This window comes from Miniopterus schreibersii, assembly GCF_964146895.1.
Source record: "Miniopterus schreibersii genome assembly, chromosome: 1".
NCBI classification, from domain to species: Eukaryota; Metazoa; Chordata; class Mammalia; order Chiroptera; family Miniopteridae; genus Miniopterus; species Miniopterus schreibersii.
Genome location: NC_138101.1, coordinates 120344162 through 120358819, shown reverse-complemented (window position 1 = coordinate 120358819; position 14658 = coordinate 120344162). Strand labels below are relative to the sequence as shown.

General features: G+C 39.0%; 1 protein-coding gene across 1 annotated transcript in view; it reads right to left on the bottom strand.

The window, feature by feature from the left end:
- Positions 1–14658, bottom strand: part of CAMK1D (calcium/calmodulin dependent protein kinase ID) — a 371797-nt gene that overhangs the window by 147910 nt on the left and 209229 nt on the right. Inside the window, exon 3 of the mRNA XM_081129205.1 lies at positions 4424–4498. Within this exon, the coding sequence (XP_080985331.1) occupies positions 4424–4498 (75 nt within the window). The remainder of the gene's footprint in view (positions 1–4423; positions 4499–14658) is intronic.

Below are 14658 nucleotides of genomic sequence, written 5' to 3'. Positions count from 1 at the left end.
AATTCTACTCCCAGGTATACACCCAAGAGAAATGAAAACATATGTCCACACAAAAAATTTGTACATGAATATGCCTAACATCATTATGTATAACAGCCAAAAGCAGAAATGGCCTAAATGCCCATCAATTGATAAATGGATAAATAAAATGTGATATAACCACATAATGAAATATTACTTGGCAAGCCAGAATAACTACCATCAATAAATCAAATGACAAGTGCTGGCGAGGGTGTGGAGAAAAAGGATCCCTCGTGCACTGCTGGTGGGAATGCAGACTGGTACAGCCACTATGGAAAACAGTATGGAGTTTCCTCAAAAAATTAAAAATGGGACTACCTTTTGACCCAGTGATCCCACTTCTAGGAATATATCCTAAGAATCCTGAAACACCGATCAGAAAGAATATATGCACCCCTATGTTCACAGCAGCATTATTTACAATAGCCAACATCTAGAAACAGCTCAAGTGCCCATCAGTAAATTAGTGGATAACAAAGCTGCGGTACATTTATACCATGGAATATTATGCAGCTGTGAAAAAGAAGGATCTCCTACTCTTTGGGACAGTATGGATGGACCTAGAGAGTATTCTGCTAAGTGAAATAAGCCAGTCAGTGAAACACAAATATCACATGATCTCACTTATATGTGCAACCTAATGAACAAAATAAACTGAATGAACAAAACAGTCCCAGAGGCATGGATACATGGAACAGACTAACAGATCCCAGAAGTGAGGGAGGTGAGGGAGATTAGAAGAGATTAACCAAAGAACATATATGCAGATAATAATGTGGACACAGATAATAATGTGGCAAAGGCCTAGGGGGGTGGGGATGGAGGGAGACAAAGGAGGAAAAATGGGGCACATCTGTAACAGTGTGAACAATAAAAACAACTTTTAAAAAAGTAATGAAATACTGGTATGTGCTCCAACATGGATAAACATGGAAAATATTATGCTAAGTAAAAGAAGCCAGTCACAAAAAACATACACATTGCATGATTCCATTTACGTGAAACATCTAGAGTAGACAAATACACAGAGACAGATAGTAATTGGCTGCCAGAGGCTGGGGAAAGGGAAGATTCGAGAGTGACTGCTAATGGGTACAGGGCTTCTTTTAGGGGGACGAAAATGTTCTAAAATTAGGTTGTGTGATGACTTAAAACCCTGTGGCTAATAAAAACCACTGTAGTGTACATTTTAAATGGGTAAACTGTATGGTGTGTGAATTATATCTCAATAAAGCTGTTTTTAAAAGGGCACCATTAAGAAAACAAAAGAAGCAAGCTATAGAATGGAAGCAAATATTCATATTACATATATCTGACAAAGAACAGAATATATAAAGAACACTTCCAACCTACAATTTGATGGTAAACAATCCAATAAAAATTAAGTAATAGATTTGATTAAACACTTTACCAAAGAAGATATACTAATGGCTCATGAAGACATAAAAATTTAATTGACATCATGAATCATCAGGGAAATGCAAACTAAAACCACTATGAGATACCACTGCACTCCCATTAAAATGGCTAAAATTGAAAAAACTGGAAGTGTCAAGTGTTGGTAAGAATGTAAAGAGCAGGAACTTACACTGCAGATGAAAATGTAAAATGGTAAAACCACTTTGGAAAACTGTCTGGCAGTTTCTTAAAAAGTTCAAAATAACATCGCCTATATGGGTCACTCATTCTACTCCTAGGTATTCACCCAAACATACACCCACCCACAGAGAGGCTTGTCCATGCATGTTCACAGTAACTTTATTCATAATAGCCCCAAACTGAAAACAACCCAAATACCTACCAACGGGTAAGTGGATAAAATGAGAATTATCTAGAACAAGGGAATACTGCTCAGCAATAAGGAGGAACAAATTACTGATCCATACTACCACATGGATGAATGTCAGTAATCATGCTGAGTGAAGTAAGCCAGACATGAAAGTGTACATGCTATATAATCCCATGTATACACTATTTTAGAAAATGCAAAAGAATCTCTACTGAGTGAAAGTGGACCACTGGCTGGCTGGGATCAGAGGTGAGGGAGGGACAGCTTCAAATGGCCACAAGGAATCTTTTAGACTGATGGAAATTTCCTGTTCTTGATTGTGGTGGTGGCTTCCTGGATATGATTCGTCTCACATTCATCACTGAATTGTTCAGTTTAAATGGGTGCAGTTAATTGTATGCAAATTATAACTCAATAAAGCTGGCTTTTTATATAATAAGGAGAAACAATGAAAAAAAATTCGTATCAGTTAAGTGTATAATTAGCATGTCCAGTGTTTATGTAAATAGTGCCTCTGAAATGTTTAACCATGCAGTTAGTTTTTTCCTTAGGTGCTTTAAACATCACCTCTAGATATGGATTTTGTGATTAATTTGCCTGACAAACCTCACCCAGTGCCCCCCAAGAGTTCATTCCAGCACCATTCCTCTCTGCATTAATACAAATTCTGAATGAATGTGGTCTATATTAAAGATAATTGCAAAAGAGTATAAAGTGTGATAGAAAAGCTCAGTGAGGGATGGGGACAGCTGTGCTGACAGTGTGACATCCAAACTTTGTTCTAAGGTTCATTCTGTTCCAAATTCTTATATGCTTTCATGCCAACCAATCTTTACATAAACTTCTGCTGGTAAGTATACAGATGGTCCCTGACCTACAATAGTTCAACTTACAACTTTATCTGCAGAGACATACTGATGAAAAAAACAGTCTGCATTGAGGACCTACTATTTATGGCAGACCATTTCCCACACATTTCTCTTATTCAATACTCACTATAGCACCCTAATATTAATATTATTGTGATCCCCATTTTTTTTCCAATCAAGGCAACTGATATTCAGAGAAGTATAGCTATTTGCCTGAATTCACCTAGCTAGTAAGAGACAGAACTGAGATTTACATATTTGGGGTACTTTCTAACTGATTTAAGTGACAGTTCCAACAGAGAACTAAAGTATGAATACTTTTTTTTTTTATTACCAATAAAAAAGCATACATTTAAATACACTACTGACATTTTGTAGGGCCTTTTCTTGTCACCAGAATGTCATATTCTTCCCATTGGGCAGTCAATATTTGGTGGGAAATTGATTCACCTGCTGCTTAAAGCACAAACTCTATACAAAACAAAGACACATGAGCTTCTGGGGATTGCCCCCTGATTGGGGAGAGCTGCCAGCCTCTAGGAAGAACCATAAATGTGGCAAACTGTAAAACAAACAGGATAGCAAAGAACTAGGAAAGCCTGCACTTAGGCAGTTGGGAGTTGGCATGAAACCAGCAGTCAAAACTGCTTCCCTGCCAGGCTCATGGCTGACAATAACACAAATCTGAAACTGCTGGTCACCACCACGATCCCCAGATAAGGTGTTATTTAAACATTCATAAGGAAAATAAAAGAACAGATAAAAAATAAATTGTTAGACTAACCCTCAAATTTTCTAAATACCTTTGACAATCCAAAGTCTGAAAATCATAAATAATAAAATTTCAGTATACATTCTGACCTTCAACAAAAGTCCTCTTCAGTCACTCAGCTCAATAATATGTTATTTCAGAATTTATTTTCTCAGGTCATGGTTAAAGTATAACACTCTTCCACAGTTTCCATCACTTAATTCTAATAAATCTAGTCCTGGACTACTCCTAGGAATTATATCACTTAGAGTGAAGCATTTGTGTGAGGGGGGAGGCTAATTTCAACTTACATTTAAAAATACATGTTCAAGTATAGTTGCTACCTGAATATTTAGCTTTCTCATTTCCTCCCCCTTCTGGTAATCTCCAGTGTTATTAGAATGCAGACATACTATACTGGGGTGATAATTGTCAAGGTCTAACTCCAGTTATACTTTTCTTATTCTGGCATGAACTCCGGTTTAGTCACATGTGTGTTTATCTGCCAGCAGAGTAGAGGGAAAGGACAGAGCACACAGCTGCCATCTGCTGCTCCCTCCCAAAGCTGCCCTAGAAATGAAGACAAGGGTAGGAGTTCCTCCTTGAGAGAAGAGCAGAGTGTACTTCACAGTGGGCCCACAGAAGGGTTTTCAGGAAGCAGCATTTGGAACTTCCACATTAAAAGCAAAACAGTCATCCTGAAGGTAGGTGCACCCTGCAAATGGTAGCACTGAAAACCCATTATGGAAACTTCAGATTTTCAGACTAACCCAGCAGCTACAAGCAAGACCAAGTGAGGCCTGCAGCCTCCTGTGTTCAGCCAACTGTCTTTAGTTGGGTACACACATCTCCAATGTCCAACAGCCTTCACCACTCCCTGTTTTGTTTTGTTTTTACCTGGCCCACTACATTAGTTAATTTTACCACCTAGCCTTGTAGGCATTTGAGTTTGCAATCCCTGGTCAACACTCATCAATTTAAAAAGGTACTTACAGCTGCATGACCAAGTACAAGTGATTTGGGCTTTCATAAATGTCTTCCAGGGCCACAATGTTTTCATGCTTAATCCTGAAAGAAAAAAATGAAATACACACACTGAATATTAAGTATGAAACATGGAAACTTTTAAAAACAGGTGTCATTATACCAAAAACTTCTAAAAGTTAAAAAACAGGCCCAAGCCCAGCCAGGCGTGGCTCAGCAGTTGAGCATCAACCTAGGATCCAGGTGATCGGGATTCGATTCCCGGTCAGGGCACATGCCCGGGTTGTGGGCTCGATCAATGACTCTCTCATCATTGATGTTTCTATCTCTCTCTCTCCCTCTCCTTTCCTCTCTGAAATCAATAAAGATATATTAAAAAAAAAAAAAAAAGGCCCAAAATGGAGTCACTTGTGCTGAGCCCCACACCAGCAAACCAAAACTTAATATCTAATCTAATTGCAGTTACAACCCCCAGGAATGTCATCTTAACTGGTCAGTCTGGAACTTTCTGGTTGACACAAGAGGTAATCTGCTACATAGCCCCCTTCTGTGTTGCATAAATAAGTTACCTAAGTCCAAAACAATCTGTTATTTTCCCCTTCTGCCTATAAAACACTTCCATTTGTACCGCTCCTCAGAGCTCCTTTCTACTTGCTAGATGGGATGCTGCCTGATTCATGAACTGCACAATAAAATCAATTAGATCTTTAACATTTACTCAGTTGAATTTGTTATTTAACTTAACACAAACTCCTTAATGTGACATTTAAGACTCTTCACAATCTTGTCCCTGAACTTGTTTTTAGACTTACTTCCCATTACTCTTCCTCTACTCTCTGCTCCCCTTCATTCCTTCCCCAGGCTCTGTACCCTCCAGTGTAGCAATACAGGATTCACTACTGTTGCCTCACATGTATCCCAGCCTCCTTGCATTTCTTCATATGAATCTCAAAAATGGACTAAACCTGGCAAAAACCTAGCAAAATCCCATTAACTTGCAGGGAGAATCTAACTCTCCCTCTTCTGTAGTCTCCTAATGGTGTCACAGACTGGCCTATACAGTTCATTGTATGCAAATCCATCCCCATCAAAGGCGAGATGTTCCAGGGGACAATTTCATTGTAAAGTTGATGACTCCAGTGTAGGCAAAGGAAAGTCAGACTGACCCCTCACTGAGACTCTAGTTAACACCACTACATTGTCAATTCAGTACCCCAAGCAAACTAGGCAGATGCTGTTCAAAGTGTGGTTGTCAAACAGGCAGGCCTAGCATCTCCTGGTAACTTGTTAGAAATGCAAATTCTCAGGCCCTCCCCCTACCAGACAAAATCAGAATCTATAAGGGCAGGCCCAGGAATGTTTTAATAAAATCCTCAGATGATCTGTGTGCACCAAGTTGAGTGAGAGAAAATCTGTATTAGGTCAGTGCTTCTCAAAGGAAGTGTGCACAGGAATAACTCAAGGTCCTGGTTGCACATGCTGATTGAGCAGGACTGAGAGTGTGCATGTCTAACATGCTCCCTGGAGATGCTGGTGCTGCTGGTCTGCAGACCACACTGTGACAGCAAAGTCCTAACTACATAATCAAGGGAGAGAAAACCAGCCTAATGCTAGCCCTGGAACTCCCCATTAAGAGCAGTTTCTGCTCGGAGTGTAAGGTCTGATATTTAAAACATTTGAGAGGAGAATCATTTCATTACTCTATGAGCTAATTAGCTCTTACCACAAGCTTTTCACTGAAATTATTGCTGAACCACCTAAAAGCCAGCATTTAATGAACAGATTTTTGGGAACCTTTATAAGCAGGGACTACATCTTACTCATTTTGTTTTTCCTTTGTACCTCTATCGATCTGCTAAATAAATGTTTCCTGTATAAATGGGATTTAAAGGTTATTGCTATTAAACAGCAAAATAATTATTTAATTAGGGAAAACAGAGGCAGTTTTCCTCAGTGTGAGATGTCTGCTTCTCAAAAAGAAGTTTCCAAGGTGGGACAAACCAGAATATTATCTTGCCTTTGAGCAGATGAAAGAAGGAAACAAAATAGTTAACCTAACCTAGTGGTGATGCTTTGATTCCTGCAGCTGTTTTTAGTCAATGCAGTTGTTTGTAGGAGCTGAGATGATACATTATACTAAATTCACCTTTCATCTGATTCAAATGCATAAGCCTAATTATTTGTTAGCACTAGTTACTGTGATACCTGAGCAAAATGATACCAGCAATATGTTACATGAACCATGTAAACTATGCCACCAAGGAAACCAAGGCAGATTAATTTGGGACTGCCCACATCCTAGATGTCTGTAAATTATCATTATTGGCTATAACTGAAAGAATATCACCACAAAAAGTATAAGCATATGGATGTTCCCTTTCATTCATGATTTAAAATTTGCCATTGGAATCAACCACATGGGCACAAATATTTTCTTTCAGTCAGTTGAGTTAATTTGGGGGTTGGTTAAGAGCGTAGACTTGTGGGAAAATGCAAGGAATATGATTTATATGTAGGGTTGTCAGGTAAAATGCAGGGCACCCAGTTAGGCTTAATTCTGGATAAACAATGAATACTTTTTTAGTATAAGTGTGTCCCAAATATTGCATTGTTGTTTATCTGAAATTCAAATATGATTGGGCGCCCTGCAAGTTTTCATGTGCTAACTCTGGCCATCCTAATTAACATGAATCACAGTCGATGAGCCTCTACAGCAGGCTTAGAGATCTGTCCCTATGGTGACAGCTGCCCTTGGAGGTTGAGCCAAGAGGCAGTTTGAGCCTTGGACTACAGCTATTAATACAGATTCAACTATATACAAAGAATCAACTATGTACAAAGCACTTGCCAGCCAAAGCAGGAGACTAATAAATTAAGAATATAACCCCTTCTTTGGATACAGGAGATGGAGAAATTAGCCTATTTACCCTGCCATGTCTTACATGAGTTCTTATAGTGGCTGGAATGACTATTACTATTCTAACTATTCCTCTTATTCTACTAACTATTCCTCCTAACTAATGAATCAAGTAATCAAGCAATTGTCACTTACTGACGTTCTACTATGTTTTTGGGAGAATACAAGAAAAAATAAAATACAGTTTTGTCCTCAAAAAAGCTCATCACCTAGATGGAGAGATCCATGAAGCAATTAGCAATGAATTAAATGCTAAACTGTAGAATTGGTGCTAAGTTCAGAGAAAGCAAGGCCCTGTCTGGGTCAGAATTACAGTGAAGACCTCAAGAAAATAATGGGAGTCGAGCTAGGTTGAGAAATGTTTGAATAAGCACACTTCAGAAATTTTAAAGAAATCCTAACATGGCCCCTTAAATGTCTCTTAAGAAAAGTGTTTTACTTAACTTGTATATGTTAGAACATGATAGGGAAAATATTCTGGCCTCCCACAGCTGTTTTCAGGTACTTTATTCCACCCTCAGATTCCCTAAGATATACAAACACCAAACTTCAAATTTTTTTATCATATTTTAATACCTAGGTTATCTTCACAAAAGACAGATGAATATCCATGAACAAGCCTTTGGATGCCCACCATGTACCAGGCACAGTACTGGGCATCACAAGAGACACATATCAGCCTTGTGAAGTTCACACAGGTGGGCATCCAGCTGCAGCTAGGACACTTCACAGGTGGTCTTTCCTAAATTTACTGGAAAAACAGCCTCCTTATAATTAGCAGTGACTCCTGGGAGCAACATAGAACAAGCTTACGCCCTCTTCTCATATATCCTGCAAATATTTCACAGATACAATATCTCTGCTTAATCTCAACACTGACCAATCCTCCTCCCACATGATTTATATTCCTCATCATGTTATTGCCACTCTTGTTTGTCCAGACTATATAGTATTCAGAACGAAAAGTAATGATCCCAGTATAAAATATAGCATCAAGAACAGGGGATTAGCCCTGGTCAGTGTGGCTCAATTGGTTGGAGTGTCATCCTGTGCAATGGAAGGTCACGGGTTTGAGTCCTAATAAGGACACATACCTAGGTTGTGGGTTTAATCCCTGGTGAGGGCATGTATGGGAAGCAACCAATTGATTTGTTTCTCTCGAATCAATGTTTCTCTCTCTCTCCCTTCCTCCCTAAAATCAATAAAAAATAATAATAAAATGAGGTATTAATAGAGTAGAACTATTAACCATTATGAGGTGGATATTATATTTTTGCAAATAAAGCCTAACATTAGTTTCTTTTTTTTTTTTTTAGGCAGCTGAACAACTGTTGGCATATAAAGAATATAAGCTCCATGGAGGAGCGGGTATTTGACTATTTTGTTCACTACTGTCTCCCCAATGCCAAGAAGAGTGAATGGCTGGTAGTATTTTCAATATATATTTGATGGATGGATGGATGAAAAAATATTAAGCTTAGGATCAATTAAATGAGATCATTTTTACCTAAACTTCTATCAAACAAGATCTCCTTTCTTATTCAAGTTTGATCTTATTTTTTTTTTAAATCCTCACCCAAGGATATGCCTTTCATTGATTTTAAAGAGAGAGGAAGGGAGAGGGGAGAGAGAGAAGAAAGGAGGGGGGGAGAAAGAGAGAAACATCAATGTGAAAGAGAAACATTTGCCTCCCGTATGTGCCCCCACTGGATGCTCCAACCAACTGAGCTACACTGGCCAGGACACTCAAGCTTGATCTTTTGAGCTTAAAGTCTTCACCTTTAGCTTCATTAAATTCAGCTTTTTTGGGTTCCACGCAATGTTCACATGATCAGAAATATTCTGAATTTTTATTCTCTCATCTATTATATTTACTGTCCCTCTCAACTTACGGCCATCTGCATATTTGCTTGGAATGCATCCATCCTACATGCCTTTATCCAAATTCCTAAAGTCTTCAGTGGGAAGGTTATATGTCAGAGCTCCATAGTGTTCTACCAGAGGCCCCATCAAGATAACTAAGACATTAATCAGCTGGATTCAATTGCTGCCAAGTTGCTAACCCAACAATACTGTCATCTAGCCCATATTTTATCATCCTCTCTATCAGAAAACAATCAGATCCTTTGCTAAATACTATTTAAAAGAGAAATGGATGCTTGAAAAGATTTGTTCTTAGTAAACCCATGGTGGCTCCTAGCAACCACTATAGTCTTTACTACATGATCACTAACCATCTGCTTGATTAACTGTTCCAGAATTTTACTGTGCATTGAAGTCAAACTTCCCAGTCTATACATGTAATATTCTTAACCTTTTTTATGTTTGGGAAATTTAGCAACATCTCTTATATTGATTCTCCAACATTTCAACCGTGACTCTTCTGTGATAAGTGCAATTTCCTCAGCCCCCTGGGATGTAACAAGCCTAAATCTAGTGATGAACTACTTTTATAACTTTCTTTTAGGCCCTGCTTACCTAGCTGTTTTATATATGCCATTATCGAGTGTTAACTATGTGTCAAGACTGTACTAAGTATTTTTAATGATTTCATTTAATACAACAATCCTACCAAGCAGACACCATTCTCCCCACTTTCAAAAGAGGACAACTAAGACTCCAAGAGGTTAAGTAAGTATTCCAAGGTCATACAACTAGTAATTGGAATTGTTGAGATTCTAACTCCCAAGCCCATCATTAAGCACTTACACTATAACTTCATATCAACTAAGTTATAATAAGAATATAGAAGAGTTCATACAAATTCAGACTTATTTGTATAAAATTGTAACACCTAAGGTCAAAGTATTAAATTTCATAACTAACAATACAATATCTACTTCCAGGGGTGCGGAGAGTTGTAGAACTATCTTAAAACTTAGTGGAAGCTCTCAAGATATTTGGTTATAAACATCCTGACAGATGAAATCCCAGCGGGTCAAAGTAAACCAGAGGAAGAGAAATTCAGATGCAGAAGGAATAGTTGGGAGTCCAGAAATTATCATTAGAAAGAGACTTCCTCAGCCCAGATCTGCGAGTGTCATCAAAGAGAGAAAAAAGTGGGTAGAGGCAAAGGTCAGCTACAAGCAAATGGAAAACTGAGGTTCTGCTAACCTTGCACAGTTTGATAGCTAAATCCCCGTAGATCTGTTTTCAGTCTTTCCAAAGCATGGCCTAGAGGACCTCTGTACATGAGGAATGTTCACCCCCCAAAAGCAATGTGCAGAAATTCAAAGGAATAATGTCACTAAAAAGCAACTTGAGGTGATGAAAAGAACCTCACTTAACTTTAACCACTTACCATCTACCAGGCCCAAAGTAAACATTAGGTGATACATCTATGTCCAGAGGATAAATGGTTCACACAGCAATCTACACCAAAGTCTCCATAATCCCCCGAAATGTACAAAAGAAGTGGATGGAGGGAAGTAGGCCCAGGCAGAGAGAGAGAGAGAGAGAGAGAGAGAGAGAGAGAGAGAGAGAGAGAGAGAGAGAGAGAGAGAGAGAAAAGTTGAATGGAAAAACAGCACATGGGCATCTCTGCAGACTCCAGCCTGCATGGTAACTGACAACCAAGTTAGAAAACCCAGAAAGAGCCAGAAAAACATTTTAAAGTTAATTCATGAAGGAAAAAATCAGTGCCAAATGCACAAGTAGGCCCCATTCCAAAACCCCCAAGCTGGAGGGAACATCGGGACCCAAAGGACAGGCATTCTATTGAATACACATGCTTCTATGAAATGATAGCTACATCATTTCTCCCTGCAGTCTAATTCTCCACAGTTCAAGGATTCACAAATTCTGACCCCCATGTAAAATGAGAAAAGCTAGAAAAACACAAAAAAGAAGAAGAGAGAAAGGAAAGTTCAGCATTTTTTACTTTTTGTCATCCAATCATGGCTCACTGATCTGGAAGGGGAAAAGCGAGGTAGCAATTTTGAGAATTATCAGAAGGAAGAGGCAATAAAATGCCTTTCCTTTGTGTTGGCATTCTTTGGAAATGGTCACTTATCTATTCAGATTAAAGAAGCCATGGGAGGATAAGAGACGGAGGGAAATATAATCAGACAGGAGACAAGGTGATTATCAGGGATGGTGGAGATAAAGATCTTCCCGTCCTCTCAGGAACTTCCAGGTTAACCGTCCCATCAGGGAAAGGCCTGTCTCGGGGGGAAAGCAGCCGGCTCTCAGGGGAAGACCCTAAAGGACTAGGGCCTTCGCCACCCACCACCCTTTATAACAACTTAACCACTCTCCCTACCTCCCTCTGAGGTTTCTCTCTTGCTAACTGTTCTCCATGCTGTCCCCTGAGCCATCATTTCATAATATACAACTGATCAAACTTCTTAGCTTGAAATCCTCCAACGGCTCCCTGTAGTCCAGAATAAAGTTCCAGCCACCTGGCATGCCATACCAGGTTCCTTGTTAAGTCCTCACCTGTCCATGTCACCTCATCTTCTACCACTGCCACACACCAAAACTTACTGGGCCTGGGGACCTCTCGCACACCTGTGCGCACCTTCTCTGGCCATACAGGTGTGTTCATCCTTCTCATATCTTCTTATTAAACTACTCACTCTCCAAGGCTCATTTTGTATCACCTCCATTGAAAACCCTTTCCTATCCCTTACCTCTCAAAGGGCTGAACCCCACTCCTCTGGGCCACCTCACTTTTATCAGCCTATTGTGCGTACTGCATTGCATCCCAAATATCTGTATGTGTACATATTTAAATGATCTCATATTCAGATTTAAGTCTGTAAGGTTTACATATCAAACTGGTAACTGGTTACCTCAGAAAGTATGCTAGGGCAGGAGGAGATTTTCCCATTTTTCTGAAGCAGGGTTCTTCATCTGAACCACAGAATAGAGAAAAACTATTCAAGTGACTATTTTCTCATTTTTCCCAAAGATGAACCATTCTAGCAGTGTGGATAAGAAAGTTAATTCGGCATATTCAGTGAATGCCTTAGGGCATCAGGGCTTGAGTCTCTCACTGAACCCAATTAAAGAAAGGTTACTAGTCTGTTGCATTGACAAACTTTTACAAAGGGGCACTTTTTTAGAGTTCTTAATCAAAATCATTAACACCTGGTTCACTAAAAGATATCCATAATGCTGGACACAAAGAAATACAAACATTCATTTAACTGCTCAAGCAATCAGATTAGGCTGGGTCTCAGCTCTGACACATCTAACTGCAAGGTGTTGGGAAAGTCATTAAATACTTTCTGACTGCATTTCCTCATTTGTTAAATGAACATTAAAATATGTGGTCTCATTATCTATTTATATACATACACACACATATATATACACGTGTAGAGGTAAAATATATTATATATACACAAATATGTATCATACCACATTAAAGAGAGATCTTGTCTATTAAGAATATAGGGCATGGACACAGACAATAGTGTGGGGAGGGCCAGGGGGATGGGGCATGGGCTGGGTGGAGGTGGGCAAAGCAGGAAAGGGGGAGGGAGTGGCAGACATCTGCAATAGTGTCAATAAAAATTTTTAATTAAAAAATATATATATAGGCCAACCCAGGAATGAGCAGAATTTAAAATCCAAAGCTTCAAATCATTTCTCTTTGCTGCCAGCAGATGGGGCTATGATCAATGTTAGTCCAAGGAGCAGACCACTGCGCTACAAATCAACTACATCTTAAGTATGTAAGCCGGTTTGTTTGTTTGTTTGTTTGTTTGTTTTTTAGGATTAAGTACTTCATATGATACTCTCTCATGAAATAAATTTTGCTTTCAATCCTTAAAAACAAACAAGTAACAAGCAAAACCCTTGTGTGCAGTTGACCATATTTTTGAAAGAGTATCTCACGCATCTTTAGTACAATTTAGGGCACACAAGGTGGGAGCCTGGCCAGCATGTGTATGTAGAAAGGCCAGGCTAGAACCTGTAATGACACCATGGGAAGGGCACCCACTAGGCTGGCCCTGTCTCTCTGTCTCTATGGGACTGTGTGCTGGTCACATCACTTTCCTCATCTAGAAATTAACTAGCAAAAAGGATACTCTCTGAGGTCCGTTCCAGCTCTAGTGATCAATGAACCTAAAATTATAACGAGGCAAAGAGTACAGAGGTATATATGGGCCTACAAAGCTTGATTTTAAGCCAATATTCAGTATTCTCTAGGATAGTGCTTGCTGCACAGAAGCCTGAATTACCACTCAGATTTCAAAAGCTCTCTTTCTGCAGGGGTAAATTTGTCAGACATGGAATAGGCTTTTTTGAGATAGGAAGCCACTTCCACAGAAAGATTTTCTTTCCCTTCTCCTGTAGCCCTGGACCAATAAATAAATAACCAAATGATTTGCTCACATCTGAATAGCTCCAGAAGGGGACTGGCTGTCTTTAGTCCAGGGGCGGAGAAACTTTTCCCTGCCAAAGGCCATTTGGATATTTATAACATCATTTATGAGCCATACAAAATTATCAACTTAAAAATTAGCTATTAAAAAAGCTCTTAGATTTATTGAATTTTGAGTCCTGCCTACGGTTGTCTTGGCAGGGCCAGACCAAATGATTTTGTGGGCCTTATACAGCCCGTGGGCTAGATGTTCCCCACCTCTGCTTTCATCTAAAGGAGAAATAAGTTAAGTCCAAATAAGGGTGAAACATGTTATGAAAGAATGAATAAATAAATGAACAATTAATTCTGGCCCTCGGAAAGACTTACACACCAAAGATACTGAGAAGCTGGATACCTAAAACAAAAAAGATTAGATTTTACTATAATTTCTTTCCTACTCTTGTTACCACCTATGATAAGTTGCCAGTGGTTCTCAAACTCGGCTGTATGTTAGAATTACCGGAGGAGTTTTAAAATATACTGATACCTGGGCCCATCCTTGGAGATTATGATTTAATTGGCTTGGGATGTAGCATAGGCATTTGGATTTAAACACACACACACACTCCCAAGTGATTCAAATGCAAAGTTTAAGAATCCCTGTTAAGTTATTGAGTTCATAAAAACCACAGATGCTGAGAAGGTATTCACCATTAGATGCTTTGGAGTTGGTAATTCCAGAGTTTTAGTTCCATTTTAAATTCATCTTGGCTGAATACATTTACTTCATAATAGGTCTGATTTAAAGGTAAGAGTCAGGGTACCCTGAGACTGAAGGTTCAAGGCTACTGGGCCAACACATTTGTCTTCTCAGGAAAAGAGTATGAAAAATTAACAAATTTCAACAGGTTAATTGTAGCTTCTAATATTCCTTAGTAAGGCTTTGAAATACTAACACATTTAAGAAAATGTTGTCACTTCCTTCTCTGGATTCCTTGGTAACGTTTTGTA